This window comes from Felis catus, chromosome B2 (genome assembly GCF_018350175.1).
Source record: "Felis catus isolate Fca126 chromosome B2, F.catus_Fca126_mat1.0, whole genome shotgun sequence".
NCBI classification, from domain to species: Eukaryota; Metazoa; Chordata; class Mammalia; order Carnivora; family Felidae; genus Felis; species Felis catus.
Window position 1 is genome coordinate 21,230,169 of NC_058372.1, and position 15,709 is coordinate 21,245,877.

The window sequence follows — 15,709 nt, forward strand, 5'->3', positions numbered from 1 at the left end:
GCAGAGATTAATTAATTATAATAAAAACTTTATACCAATGATTTTGAAAAATTAGATGAAATGGAGAGTTTATAGAAAAAATATTAAAAGCAAACAAGGACAGCCTGAGAAGCATAAATGATAAATTAATTTCATCATAAACATAGATACAAAACTTCTCAACAAAAATAAACAAACTGAATCCAGCAATGAAAAGAACAACAATGCTTCCTGAGCAAATTGAATTTATCACAGCAATGAAACATTAAAAACTCTATTAATAAAATCCACCACATTAACTGATTAAAGGAGACAATAGCATTTCAATAGGCTCAGAAATTCTACAGCAGTATACATTAAAAATATTTTTGTACAGCTCATGACAAAAATACAAATAAGGGAATCTTGTACTTTTTTTTAAGTTTATTTTTATTTATTTTTGAGGGAGACAGAGACAGCATGAGTAGGGGAGGGTCAGAGAGAGAGAAGACAGAGAATCCCAAGCAGGCTTTGTGCTGCCAGTGCAGAGCCCGACACGGGGCTCAAACTCACAAAACCACAAGATCATGACCTGAGCCAAAATCAACAGCTGGCCGTTCAATCGACTGAGCCACCCAGGCACCCCAGGAATCTTCTACTTTTTGATTAAGGGTATGTTCCCATCCCATGCCCTCCCAAAACCCAAAGCCAATATAATAATCAATTGAAACACTGTAAGTATTTCTTTCATCTGAAAATCAGGAACAAGATAAATAAACCCATTGTTGTTGCCAATTCTATGTAGTAATATGCTGGCAGTCCCCACCAACATCCTAAGAAGAGAGAAAGAAATTGAAATTGTGAATATTAGTATAAAAGTAACAAAATTGTCATTATTTTCCAATGATATACTTGCCTACCCAGAAAGCCCAAAATAATCTACAGATGAATTATTGATATTTACAAATGACTTTTGCAAAATTGACAATCATGAAAAACTTCTAAAGTCAATTTAATTTCTTTACACTATAAATAAACTAAATAAAATTTTAAAGTCTATATATAATAGCAAACAAAAGTTCCTTACAAAAAATGTCCATGAACTTTGGAAAGAAATTTTTGTCCTTATTGGAAGATTAAAGAATACATTAAGTAAGTGGAGTGCAATAAAATATTCATGGAGTAATGAGTAGAAAGCTTTAATAATTAAAAAAAAAATCAGGGCACCTGGTGGTACAGTCCATTAAGTGTCCAACTCTTGACTTTGGTTTGAGTTCAAGCCCTGCATCAGGCTCTGTGCTGATAGCAGCGGGCTCTGTGCTGATAGCACAGATCCCCTCCCTCTCTCTCTCTGCCCCTCCCCCGCTCATGCTGTGTGTGTGTGTGTGTGTGTGTGTGTGTGTGTGTGTGTGTGTGTCTCAAAAATAAATAAACATTAAAAAAAGTTTAAAAAGATAAATAAAATTCATATGGAAATTCAAAGGGCCACAGAATGGTCAAAAGAACTTTGAGAAAGAAGGACAAAATTGGGGGGAAACCTGATTTTAAGACTTTCTGTGAAGCTACAATAATCAAAACAGTGTGGCATTGACGTTAAAATAGGAAAAAAGAGGGGCGCCTGTGTGGCGCAGTCGGTTAAGCGTCCGACTTCAGCCAGGTCACGATCTCGCGGTCCGGGAGTTCGAGCCCCGCGTCAGGCTCTGGGCTGATGGCTCAGAGCCTGGAGCCTGTTTCCGATTCTGTGTCTCCCTCTCTCTCTGCCCCTCCCCCGTTCATGCTCTGTCTCTCTCTGTCCCAAAAATAAATAAAAACGTTGAAAAAAAATTTTTTTAAATAGGAAAAAAGATCAATTGAACAGAATATGGAATCTAGATACAAACCCACACATATATGGGTGACTGATGTCTCATAAAGGTGCAGACGTGATGAAATAGAGAAAAGATTGTTTTGACACATATGGTGCTGAAATACTTGGATATTCATTTGTTTAGAAAGAAAAACTTTGGGGCGCTTGGGTGGCTCAATGGGTTAAATGTCCTACTTCAACTCAGGTCATGACCTCATAGTTTGTGGGTTTGAGCCCCATGTCGGGCTCTGTGCTGACAGCTCAGAGTCTGGAGCCTGCTTCCGATTCTGTGTCTTTCTCTGTCTTTGCCCCTCTCTGTCTCTCTCTTTCTCTCTCTCAAAAGTAAATTAAAAAAAACTTAAAAAACAGAAAAACTTTAATTTATACCTTGTACTACAGCCAGAAAAAATTCAAAATGCATATTAGATCTAAATTTAAGAGCTAAAACTATAAAACTTCTAGAAGAAATATAGAAGAAAATGCCTCTAACCTTAGGTTAGGCAATGGTTTAGAAAAGACACTAAATCCATTAAAGAAAATTTGAGGGGCACCTAGGTGGCTCAGTCGATTAAGCATCCGACTTTAGCTCAGGTCATGATCTCGTGGCTTCTGAGTTTGAGCCCCACATCGGGCTCTGTGCTGACAGCTCAAAGCCTGGAGCCTGCTTCCAATTCTGTGTCTCCCTATCTCTCTGCCCCTCCCTCACTCATGCTCTGTCTGTCTGTCTCTCTCAAGAATAAATAAACATTAAAAAAAATTTTTTTAATAAAATTTGATAATTGGATTTCCTCAAAATTAAAAATTTCTTAGGAAAAAAAAATCCTAAAACTTGTATAGAATCACAAAAGACCCTGAATAGCCTAAAGCAAATGTTGAGAAAGAAAAACAAAGCAGGAGACATCACACTTTCTGATTTCAAGCTATATTTATAAAGTGATAGTAACCAAAACAACATGGTACTGGAATAAAAACAGACACATAGACCAATGGAACAGGACCAAGGGCCCAGAAATAAACTCACACATTTACAGTCAACTAATATTTGATAAAGGAGCCAAGAATATTTAATGGAGAAAAGACAGTCTCTTCAATAAATGGTGCTTAGAAATTGGATATTCACATGTAAAAGAATAAACTAGAACACTCCTTTCCACCATTCAAAAAAAGAACTTGAAATGGATTAAAGACATAAATGAAAGACTGAGAACCATGAAACTCCTAAGAAAAAAGATAGCTTAAAAAGCTCCTGGACAGGGACGCCTGGGTGACTCAGTCGGTTAAGCGTCCAATTTCAGCTCAGGTCATGATCTCACAGTTTGTGAGTTGGAGCCCCACATCAGGCTCACTGCTGTCAGCACGGAGCCCACTTTGGATCCTCTGTCTCCCTCTCTCTCTCTGTCCCTCCCCCTCTTGTACTCTTTCAAAAATAAATAAAACATTAAAAAAAATTAAAAACAAAAAGCTCCTTGACATGGGTCTTGATTTTTTTAGATGTGACACCTAAAGCACAGGCAACAAAGTAAAAAAATAAAGAAGTGGGACTACAGCACACTAAAAACTCCACATGATAAAAGAAATAACAAAATGAAAAGGCAACCTGCAAAATGGTAGAAATATTTGTAAATCATATACCTTATAAGGGGTTAAAATCTAAAATATGTAGAGAACTCATACAACTTAATAACAGGAAAACAAACAATCCAGTTTTAAAATGAGCAAAGGACCTGAATAGGCATTTTTCCAAAGAAGATATTCAAACGGCCAACAGGTACAGGAAAGCATGCTCAACATTACTAATCATCAGGGAAATGCAAAATCAAAACCACAATGAGATATGCCTTCATACCTGTTACAATGGCTATCATCAAAAAGACAAGAGATAACAGGTGTTAGCAAGGAGATAGAGAAAAGGAACATTTATGCACTGTTGGTGGGAATATAAATTGGTGCATCCACTATAGAAAACAGTGTAGAGGTTCCTCAAAATATTAAAAATAGAACTACCACATGATCTACAAATTCCATGTCCTGGTGTTTATCCAAAGAAAATGAAAACACTCAAAAAGATATATGTATCTTTATGTTTATTGCAGCATTATTTACAATAGTTAAGGTATGGAAGCAATCTAAGTGTCCATAGATGAATGAATGGATAAAGAAAATGTGTTATGTACACACACATGCACACACACACCCAGACACAGAAGAATACTATTCAGTAATAAACAAGAAGAAAATCCTGCTATTTGCAACAACATGGATGAAACTTGAGGGCATTATACTAAATGAAATAAGTCAGAAAAAGACAAATACTATGTGATATCACTTATATGTGAAATCTGAAAAACAAAATAAAAGAAAACCCAAACCCATAGAAAAAGAGATCAGATTTGTAATTAACAGTGGTGGGGGATGTGAGGAGGCATGAGAATTAGGTGGAGGTAGTCAAAAGGTACAAATTTCCAGTTATAAGATATGTAAGTACTTGGTATGAAATGTAAAACATGATGACTATAGTTGAACATTGCTGTATGGTATATTTTAAAGTCCCTAAGAGTAAATTATAAAATTTTCATCACAGGAAAAAAACTTTTACTCTTTTTTAAAAGTTTATTTAATCTGAAAGAGAGAAACAGCATACATGCCAGAAAATGGGAGAGGGGCAGAGGGAGAGAGAGAGAAAATCTTAAGTAGGCTCCACACCCAGCACAGAGCCCAAGATGGGGCTCGATGCAGGGCTCTATCTCACGGCCATGAGATCAGGACTTGAGCCCAGATCAGGAGTCAGACACTTAACCAACTGAGCCACCCAGTTGCCCCTATTTTCTCTTTATTTTTCATGTATTGATATGAGATGATGGATGTTGACTAAACATTGTGGTTGTGGGGAAATAGGTTCTACTTACATAAATGGGTTAGAAAAAAGCTTAGGGTGGAAAGCCACCACCACGGGGCAAAAGCACTCGAGATTAGGTAGTGAGATATTGTAATGGGATCATGAGTACTTTCCATTCTGACACTATTGTACTTTGATCACAAACTCCACTTGCCCTCAAGATCCTTTGCTTACACACAAGTTAATGATTACTATCTGATTGTTTTCTTCCATTCACCACATGGGTAATATCTTGTTTTCTTCACATTCACCACATGGGTAATATCTTGTTTTCTCCACGTTCACCATGTGGGTAATATCTTGTGAACTCAAATACGGAGACAAAACCCCTGTTTGGGGCTCTTGTCTCCTCCCAGATGTTAGCCTCTCACATATTCAATTCTGCATCCACTGTCTTGCTGGACAAGAGAGAACTCCAGGCTCATAGTCTGCAACATGTGGTAGCCATTTCACAGTATGTATAAATCAAGTCATTATGCTGTACACCTTAAACTTACATAGTGCTATGTATGTGTCATTGTGTCTCAATGAAACAAAAAAAAAAAACTTAAGCTTCTCTTCAGGAGACAGATAGGAATGAAAAGACAAGCCACAGTCTGAAAGAACACATTTGCAAGTCTTATATCTGATAGAGAACTTTTATCCAGAATATATAACAAATCTCAAAACTCAGTAGTAAGAAAACAACCCAATTAAAATGGCAAAGATTTGAACAGATACTTCACCAAGAAGATATATAGATGATGAAGAAGCACATGGAAAGATACTCAACATCATTAAAAGACAAAACCACAGGGGCACCTGGGTGGCTCAGTCGGTTAAGCGGCCGACTTCGGCTCAGGTCATGATCTCTCGGTCCGTGAGTTCGAGCCCCGCGTCGGGCTCTGTGCTGACAGCTCAGAGCCTGGAGCCTGTTTCAGATTCTGTGTCTCTCTCTGTCTGACTCTCCCCTGTTCATGCTCTGTCTCTCCCTGTCTCAAAAATAAATAAAACGTTAAAAAAAATTTAAAAAAAAAAAGATGATCAACATTAAAAAAAAAAAAAAAGACAAAACCACAATGAATAACTCTACACAACTACTGGAAGTTTTCAAAGACTGACTATACAAAGTATTGGCAAGGATGTGGAGCAGCTGACCAGCTCAGACCATCCTGGTGGGAATGGAATATGACACAATCCACTTTAGAAGCAGTCTGGCAGCTTCTTACAAAGTTACACAGACACTACTGTATGATTCAGCACTCCTATGTGTTGATCCAAATGAGGAGGAGATGACAATATTAAATAGGCCCCCTGTTTACAAACAGCTTGAGTTTATCATACTTCATTATTAGAGAAAATGCCATGGAATAAGTCTTTGTATTTCTAGACTTGTGTACACACAAAGATGACTGTGCATGCCAGCTTTATTTGTAATAGCCCAGAACTGAAAACAACCCATATGTCCCTCAAATGGTAAAATGATAAATTGTAGAATAGCCACACAGTAGAATACTACTCAGTGATTAAAAAAAAAGAGAAAATGAATGAACTCTTGGTACATGGCAACAACATGGATCAATGTCAAAATAATTGGACTGAATGTGAGATTCCATTATATAAAATTCTAGGTGATGGAAAGTAATCCATAGTGAGAGAAAGCAGGTCAGTGGTTGTCTGGGGACTTGGGGGCAAGGAGGAATGGGAGTGAGGGATTACACAAGTACATGAGCAAAATTTTGAAGATGATGGATATGTTCACTATGTTCACTGTGATTATTGTTCTCTGGGTGAATATATATGTCAAACATCAAACTGCATGTTAAATTTGTGCAGTTCATTATATGTCAGTTATACATTAATAAAAATGTTTAAAAAACAAAGAACAAACGCCAGTGCTAACACAGACTTTACAATGGGTAAGTCTGACTTCCACTCCCAAGCAGGGACATCATGCCATCTGTTGGCTTGGTCCAGTTAGCACTTTCATTCTGCTGGATGGTGCTGCTCTGCTTGCTTGGCTTTCTGCATGAGCTGCCAGTGTCCTTCAAGGGAGGATATCACTTCCCCCACGGTAGATGACTCCATCTACCTGGCCTTAGGTTGTGACTTTTTGTCCTCAGCTCTATGCACAGGAAAGTACGTTACATTGGTGCTTGCAGCACGCTTAGAAGAACTTTTCACTCTCTCTCCTTTTTTACTTCTTTTTTTTTAAATCTTAAAAAAAATGTTTTTAATGTTTATTTTTGAGACAGAGAGACAGAGCATGAGCATGAGCATGAGCAGGGGAGGGGCAGAGAGAGAGGGAGACACAGAATCCGAAGTAGGTTCCAGGTGTCAGCAGAGAGCTGAATGCAGGGCTCAAACCCACAAACCGTGAGATCATGACCTGAGCTAAAGTCAGACGCTTAACCTACTCAGCCCCTTTAGTCTCTCTCCTTGAGTATCCTTTTCCTCCACGACTTGGGCTGTTGTTTGTGAGCTCTAGAAAGACAAAGATTTATTCCATGGCATTCTCTCTAATAATGAAGCATGACAGACTCAAGCTGTTTGTAAACAGAGGACCTATTTAATATTTTCATCCCCTCCTGGATGGACAACATCTCCCCTTTAATCTTTGAAAACAAAAGCCTGATATCTCTGGACAATAATGCAGAGGTTTCAGAATGACACCCCATGAGGCATATCCCAAGGCAGATATGTTTTGTTTGGTCCATCTAATGTTTAAAGTATTTTTGAATTATTGCTAATATTTAAAAAGGAAGATTTCCTGTAAAGATTTAGATTTCCGTCTCTTCTTTAAAATTAAGATCTGACGTCATTACTGCAACATTTCCACATGGCAACATCAGGCAACATCAGCCAAGTAGCAACTTTGTCCTTTAGGCAGGGAATGAGTATGATTCCCTCCCAATCAGATGGGGGCCCCCAAATGTGGGGCGACCAGACTGAGTGGAAGCCAGTGGCCTGGGAAATGAAAGAATTCACCTGAGGCAGAACAAAGGAGATAGAAGTTTATTGAATACACCGAAGGGAGCAGTGGGCAGGACAGCAAAGGAGAGACTGACTGTCTGCCACAAGGTAGTGGGTGGGGACTGTATTTAAAGAGGGAAGGTGAGGTGGTATGGTGACCAATGGAATTTTCCCTTTTTTGGAACTGTGCCTGGCTGTAAGTAACCCATTGGTCAGCTAGGGCTTGTGGATATTTTGAGGTAGGCTGCCTGATGGGCCGGGTCTGTATTCAGCCAGGAGGTTGGGGTCACTGTGGGCCCTTTTTCCTTGATCAAGTTTTCATGGCTCAAGTCTGTTACTTAAAAGTGACCTCTACAATAGGCGCAAATGCTCTCTGGTTTGTCCAAATCCCCACTTAGCTGGCTTTACTCAGTTCACATACTTGCTTGACTCTTCCATAGGCATTTGAGGTAATGACTTCTGCAAGAGAATTTTCTATCCTCCACAGATCTGTTTACTCTCCATAGTAGCCTGAAAAACAGCTTCCCAAAGACATCCAAATCCCATTCCCTGGAACTTGTGAATGTGCCCTCGTATGGCAAAAGAGACTTTGCAGGTGTGATTAAATGAAGGATCTTGAGATGGTGAGATTACCCTGCATTATTCGGGTGAGCCCTAAATGCAGTCCCAATTGTTGTTACAAGAGGGAGGCAGAGAGAATGAAGTTTGATGACAGAAGATGGCAATGTGATCAAGCAGCAGGAAGAGTAAAGGCCATGTGCCGAGGAACCAGGAGCCAAGGAATTAGGACAGAGGCCAGAGAGAGGGAAAAGGCAAGGCAAAGAAGGCTCTTTCTGAGCCCCTGGAGGGAGCACATCCTTGCTGACACTCTGACTTTAGCCCAGTGTATCTGATTTCAGACTTCTGACCTCCTGAACCGTGGGAGAATAAAGGTGTGTTTTTCAAGCCTCCAGCTTTGTAGTCATTTGCTGCAGCAGCCACAGGAAACTAATAAACTGTCCCTGGATGGGAAAGGGAGTGTGGGAACAGACTACTTTAATTGAATTTGCCCTCCTAAAGGCAAGAAGGGAACCTGCTTGTACCTCTCTTGCTAAAAGCCATAAAAGTAGAACATAAGTAAATCTCTAACAGGCCACCTGCACGCTGTGATCCTTCCTACGACACTATTACACATTTCCCCCATGTTAAAGCAGTTCACACCTCAAGGGTTGTGCTTTTAAAAAATTTTTTCTTTTGAATGTTTGTTTATTTTTGAGAGAGAAAGAGAGAGCACAAGAAGGGGAAGGTCAGAGAGACAGCGGGGCAGAAGATCTGAAGAGGGCTCTGCACTGACAGCAGTGAGCCCGATGTGGGGCTTAAACCCACAAACTACAAGATCATGACCCGAGCTAAAGTCAGACACTCAATCTCTCAATCGACTGAACCATCCAGGCGCCCCCAGGGGCTGTGTTTTTAACATGTTATTCCCAGGATCATGTTGAGTTTCCTTGAGCAAAGGGATCAGTTCTCTCACTGTCTGTGTAAATGAATAGAACATCTGTCACTTTATAGGTTTACTACTATCTACTTTCCTTCTTCACTACTGGAACCTATAAAGGAAGAAATTAATTAAATAATTTGAGTTGCTAGGAAAGAATCCCAAATTCTCATACGGTGAGGTGGATGGATGATATACAGGAAGCTAGATCACCACTTATATTTATCGTCTCAAATCCCCTAGTGAGTCCAACAAAATATTAGTTTAGAAAAGTCAGTTTTAGTCATAAAATCCAATTGTTTCTTCCTTCAGTTTAGAAAAGAGAAATAAACATCTGGAAGATTTAATTAGGAGGCCCAGAGAGAAAGCAAGAAAATCAAGGTAAGTTTTCTCTTTGTTTCTAAATAATAATGTCTTTAACTTTAAAACATAAGTCTAATGAATAATACATTTAAAAAACTTTTTTTCCTTTTCTTAATTTAAGATACACTATATGCAAGTGCTTGCTATTTTGCCTGGCATAAAATAGTTGGTTGATAAATGTTTTTTGTAGAACTTGAATTGGAAAGCCAGAATACCTGCCTTCATGGAACTTACAATCACCTCTAAGGAAGATGATATAAAGATATGAGCTAATATTTTGTCTGCACCAAAACAGCTTACATATGTATCTTATGACCAGATTTTCTTACACTAATATTAAATCTTATAATACATACATTATTTCTGTAATTTTGATGCTACAAGGTATATGCACAAGCCCTATGGGGTTGATTAAGACCATAGCAGGATATTAAAATGGGATTCTTCACGGCCTAGTCCCTGAGGTGCTAAAAAAACAGTTATCAGTTCTCAAAGTGAGAGTGAGTTTCCCCATGTGCAGAGTTTCTGAAGGAAATTGCAAAGAACTGCTTTCAGGACTCCTATCTCTTGGCCAGATCCAATGTATAAAAAGTGTGGGGAGTGGGGAAGACTGGAAAAGAAATTTCTTTGAATCCATCATATTGTGAGCTCCCATTGCCCCCAAGTAATTCTACCTCTTTTGCTTAAAGCCTGGTGTGGGGGTTTCCAGAAGATCAACTTGAGAGCTTTGATATGCATGCCCTAAAAGTTGGGAAACAGAACACCAGTGACACACCATGCCTGAGATAACTAAAGCAAGCTGTGGCAGATCCACAGAGGGGCTGTGATGGGGTGGCCTGTTCTCTCTGAGCTCGTCAGCAGGACAAAAGATGTGTGTGATAGTTTCTTAAGAACCAGACAGGAGAGAGTTGAGTTATCTTGGGCTCTGCCCAAAGCTGCCTGGAGGGCTACCAGCACCAAGAGGCCAGAAGGGAATGCCAGATTTTTAGAGGCTGATGGAGTATCAGGTGACAACCAGAAGGGAGATGCATCGGCTTTGGTCAAGGGAACTGTAGGACAGAGGTCCCTAGCAGTGGCAAGCTCCACAGACGCAGTCAGCTTAGCCACTACAAGCCCAGAGACTGAAGTCACCATACCAAGTAAAAATGTCCCAGCACCTTACTTCTCCTCCCTCCTCCTGCAAATGGAGGAGATGGTGAGTGAAGAGGGAGCAGAAATTGACCCCCAATGGCAGGTGGTGCTCCCAACTACATGCCTTAGCTTGGCAAGGGGGAGGAGAAGTCCTACTTTTGAATGAAGATTAAAGGATTAATATGCAAGACTGGACATTCTGCTTACTGAATTGAGATTGTGTTCGTGCCCCACAATGAGGACTGACCTCACCTTAGAGTTAGCCAACAACATCACTGGGCCTGCTGCATATTCAGCCAATGGCAAAGGAAAAGCTTTCTTGAGTGAGGAAAGTCCAAAGCAGAAATGGGAAGCAGATATTAAAGTTGAGTTTTGACTATGTCATGAGTCACGAATGTTCAGCATACCATTTGCAATACAACTATGTTTTGAGAATTAAAACCCCTTAGCAGATTATCCTACTATTTGCAAAGTGATAGGTTAACTATTATTTTTTCCCCCTAATATGAAAGAATACAATCTGATGCCTGGCATATTACAGATGCCCTATAGTTGCTAATTTAAACTGAATATGAATCTTCTCTGAATTGCTGTCAGAAACTGTGGAATATTTTTCCCATCCTTATTTTAAAATAAGAAAATTCACATATAAATTCACAGATTTCACTAGTACAGCTAGTTGTTTATTTAGCCTATTTTCACAGTGGATTTGAGGCCCATTTGTGTAAACTTCAAATGGCCTTTGAAGCCAGGGGGTGAGCTGGAGTAGAAGAGCCCTTTCCGGCTGGTCAAGGCTGTTTCTTAGAAAACTGGAGACTTACAGGAGCCTTCAGCCACCACCGTCCTTGAAGCTTCCCCTCAGCATGGGGAACACACTTTAGACTACCTCTGCACTGCCTCAGAATTGTGGTGCTCCTGTCGCTGACTGTCTTCAGTAGTGGAAAGAGTGGGAAATTCGGAGATAAAAGCGAGCACGTTAATAGTTTCAGATGTCTTTTTTTTTTTTTTTTTTTTGCTTCTAGTTCTTCATCATTTTCAAGAGCCAGAATCTTATCCTAAAGAAGTCCATGAGAATGTTAAAACACAACAAGACTGTGGCTCAATATTTTTATTTAATTGCAATGAGACTGATCCATATATTACACACTGAAAAGCTTTCTCTGACTCTTTTAGGTGCTCATAGTTCTATCCTAAATGGCAATTTCTCCTTGAAAGTGAAGGCAAGAACATATTAAATAATGGCATACTTGTTCACTAGGGTCTCTATTTTAGCCCACCACTTTTTTTTTTTAACGTTATTCTCTATCTCCTACAGACCAAGAAGATTAGAATATCATCCAAAGTCCTTGACCGTGGTAGGTCATACTGATGATCACTATAAAGAATGTTCTGTTTCCATGTAATTTGACCGTAGCACAAGATTAAATAGGAGTTCCTAAAGTTACATTTCAGTAGTGTTCAGTGTTGCTTTCCTTTCTGTCCTCAGATGAGGCCTCTTTGACCTCTGATCATCATACATCCTGTAACTGGGAACCTTCCTTCTGAAATTTTCCTTGTATTCATCCTCTTCACTGCATCCCTATAGCCACTGCCACATGTCAGGCCCTCATCATTTCTCATCTGCCCTATGACAGTCATCTCCTACTTGTTTCTGTCTCCAGCTTGGCACCCCTTCCTTCCATCCTCCACGGAGTAGACAGAGTGATCTTTCAGAAGCAAAAAGGATGATGCCCCTTCCCTACATAAAACCCCTCAGTGGTTCCCACTTGCATTCTGGATCAAATCGAGCTCCCTAGCACAGCATGTAAGGTCCTCTATGATCTGGCCCTCACCCTCCTATCCAGCTTTCTCATTCACTGCTTCCTCCTTGTCATCATACACCAAACCACATCTAACCACTTGCCATTTTCCAAACATGCTGTTATTTTTATGCCTTCCTGGTATGGCCCATGCATCTTCCCCTGCCAGGAATGTTCTCTCTCAATTCCTTTTCTCCTCTTACTTCAGTTCCCACCTCACAGACTTATAGACCAGTTCAAGCTCCATCTCCTGTATAAAGCCTCTCCTGCCCTGTCTCCCACATGCAACTGACTGGCTTCCTACCACGTGCCCACACTGTCCCCTTTGATAAAACAGCACCTGCAACATTTCATTACTGTTCTCTACTTGCACATCCCTTAACTTGACTAGAACCCTTTTAGTGCAGGGATTGTCTCATATTCATTTTGGTATCCCCCAGCACCTATCCCCTAATAGGTACTAAATAGGAGGGGGTGTTAGGCAGACTCAGGACCCAGGACCAATGCTACCCATGGTGGAGTAATTCCTAATATAAGATGTAGCCACTGGTGCCCTTGTCCTACCCCAGGCCAAGGGTATGTATTCATGAAAACCTGTGGCCTATTTGTGATATAGCTTTGTGGAAGAGGGGTATAGTCAAGGGCATGTCTGTATATGCTCCACTGAGACCCAGCTGTTCTAATAGTGGAGTTATGAGAATACCTTAATACTACCTACCAGTTCTTAGTTATACTGCGCTGGTAAGTCATTTTATGAAATATTTACATTCTTGTTTCTATTCCTTTTTCTTCATTCTGCCAGCTGGCAACCAAACCAAGGAAGATGAAACTCAACCACCCTTGTTCCTTGCCATGTTCCTTAATGAGAAAAAGGTTGAAACAAACAAAAATATTTATTAAAATATAGTATTGGTGTTATCTGTGAAGTTTATCCATCTACAGGCTGTACTACTTTTCCATATGTATATAAGAATTGGCTGTTTATGCAGTAAGAATTGTATATATAATTAAGAATGCCATATGTAATCAAGAATCAGCTGTCCTGTCACTGAATGCCTGTGTTTCCTAAAAACTTGATACATCTTTTTCCTTTCCTTTTTAGATGCCAGATATTTTAGAAGGAAATAGAAACTATTTAAATTAAATAGGATTGAAGATTAAACATTAATCATTTTCATCAACCAGTCCAGGAGCACAGTCATTACTAAGTATAGTAACCAGATCAATCATACAAATGATACATTAAAATCTGTATAAAAGATGAAATTATACATTCTAAAAATTGTGATTACTTTTCTTCTAATTTATTCCTGTGAACGACAAAACATATTTACTTTAACATAAACAGAGGAACAAGTGGCTTCTTTTGCAAATGTCTATTTTCATTCACACAATATCACTTCCATATTATCAAGCCTTTAATGACACATAAAAACAGTAATGTATCTCATTCCAACTTTTTGTTTCTGCCTGTAGGACATCGTTTTTCTCTTCCAGCGGGCAAACTCTTCCTACTACCAACCAAATTTTAAGACACTAATTCTGAAATCCTTTGGAATTAAAACACAGATGAAAGGGGAGGACTGGTCCTTTGAGACCTAACTCATAATTTCTACTTTAACATAGTGTTGAGGAATTAGTTCTGAATTTAAACAAAGGAACCAGAGACAGCTGATTTTGTGAGATATATCAGAAAAACAAATGTGCCTACATGCATATTATCCTTTTGCTAAATCCCAGAACCAGGATGGAGGTGTAGCTGTTGAATCAACTATTGGAAGGGAGAAATTATTTTAGCTTGCTGAAATTAGTTTTGCACTGAAATTACTCAGGTAAGTACAAGAGAAGAATATATGGAGAATATATATCTGCACTTGAAGGAAGTGCTGAATAAATAAAAGCTATTATTATTGTTGTTATTTTTGCTGAGGAATTCTGTAAGACAGATCTTATGTGAATTTTGAAACAGAAATTTTAACTTCTCAAATTCAAAAAGTTACAATACCATTTAAGACAAATGATGAGAAATGCACAGAAAAAATGCAGCTATGACAGTGTTTCAGAAAATTAAGCATTGAAAGTTTTGGAAATGATTCCAGTTTTAAAAACAGATATTGTTTCCCTGGAGGATCCCCTCCAGGGAAAATTAAAAACATGACAGGAGAAAGACAAATATTAACATAAAGATGGCTAATGCAGTTCTGCAATCTGTACACGATTGTGATGAAACTTTTGGAAAGGAGGGATTAACATAGGCTGTCTGCAAACAGGAGCGTGTGCCTAAGCACCACATTTGCCATGTACATTATTAGGCATTTATGATCTTTTACCTGCAGGTTGTCTCAAAATGAATGTGCCTCCTTTGGTGGATGACTGAAGGATGCTGAGTCTAAGCCTGTACTTCTTTCAATAAACATTTAGTGACTTTCAATAAACTGTGTGACAGCCTCTATGTTAGATGCCAAGGACACAAAGAAAAATCAGGCAAGGAAGGACTACATAATCCAAAGGAGATAGATACACTGTTCTAGAGTGGGGTGCAGGTGTAACTGTCCAGGGTACGCTAGAAGCATAGATGAAACGACCCGGGACTATGTCAGGGAAATTCAGGACACCTGAGCCAGATCTGTCCCTGACTGGACATTCCCCAGACAGATAGAAGGGGAAAACAACAGCACAGTCAAAGCCTGGAGCCTGCTTCCGATTCTGTGTCGCCCTCTCTCTGCCCGCCCCCCGCCCCCAGCCCCCGTCTTGCACACTTGCTCACTCTCTCTCAAAAATAAATAAACGTTTTAAAAATAATAAAATAATAAAAGATTGTGACACTTGCCTATAGAAATAAAACTCTGGGTATGAGCAAGTGGCATATGTAATTCCGGAAGCTCCACTCTGAAATATTTACAAAGGACTCTAGGAGTCAGTATGAATTCATAATTGTACCTCTGGGGTACTTCGTGAAACTGAACATAGATCCTCCCATATTTAGCAAGGCCAACCTTGCATGAAGAACAATTAGAACATAGTTTTTAAGAAATTCCAGTGAGCACAATATGGTGAAAAATTCAATGGCACTAATGTACACTTGAGGGTCCTTATAATAAATGGGGCCAAGGTCAACAAAGATGTTCTGAGAAGAGAATTTCTGTGATTTCACAGCACAACCACTCTACTGATGAATTCCACTTCCATTTGGACTAGAGGATTTGAACATCCCTATCAGAGACCTTTGGTACTCGGAGAATAGGGTCTAGGAAGAAGTCAGTTCCCTCTCTCCCATGTCTCTCCTT

The 15,709-nt window shown here is 39.4% G+C and overlaps 1 protein-coding gene and 1 long non-coding RNA gene across 9 annotated transcripts in view; one reads left to right on the top strand and one right to left on the bottom strand.

Annotated features, from left to right (window-relative positions):
- The window catches only part of CAGE1 (cancer antigen 1), a 57,314-nt gene extending 42,985 nt beyond the window's left edge, over positions 1-14,329 (top strand). For 7 of the 8 annotated variants that reach the window (XM_023253705.2, XM_023253698.2, XM_023253702.2 and 4 more), the window contains 3 exons: positions 9,442-9,510; positions 11,939-11,978; positions 13,225-14,329. In XM_023253705.2, coding sequence (XP_023109473.2) covers positions 9,442-9,510; positions 11,939-11,978; positions 13,225-13,329 — 214 coding nt within the window. In that variant the 3' untranslated portion in view covers positions 13,330-14,329. The remainder of the gene's footprint in view (positions 1-9,441; positions 9,511-11,938; positions 11,979-13,224) is intronic. The other variant, XM_023253696.2, reaches the window with a different exon arrangement.
- LOC123385310 overlaps positions 1-15,709 on the bottom strand; it is a 46,396-nt gene that overhangs the window by 23,382 nt on the left and 7,305 nt on the right. The window lies entirely within an intron of this gene.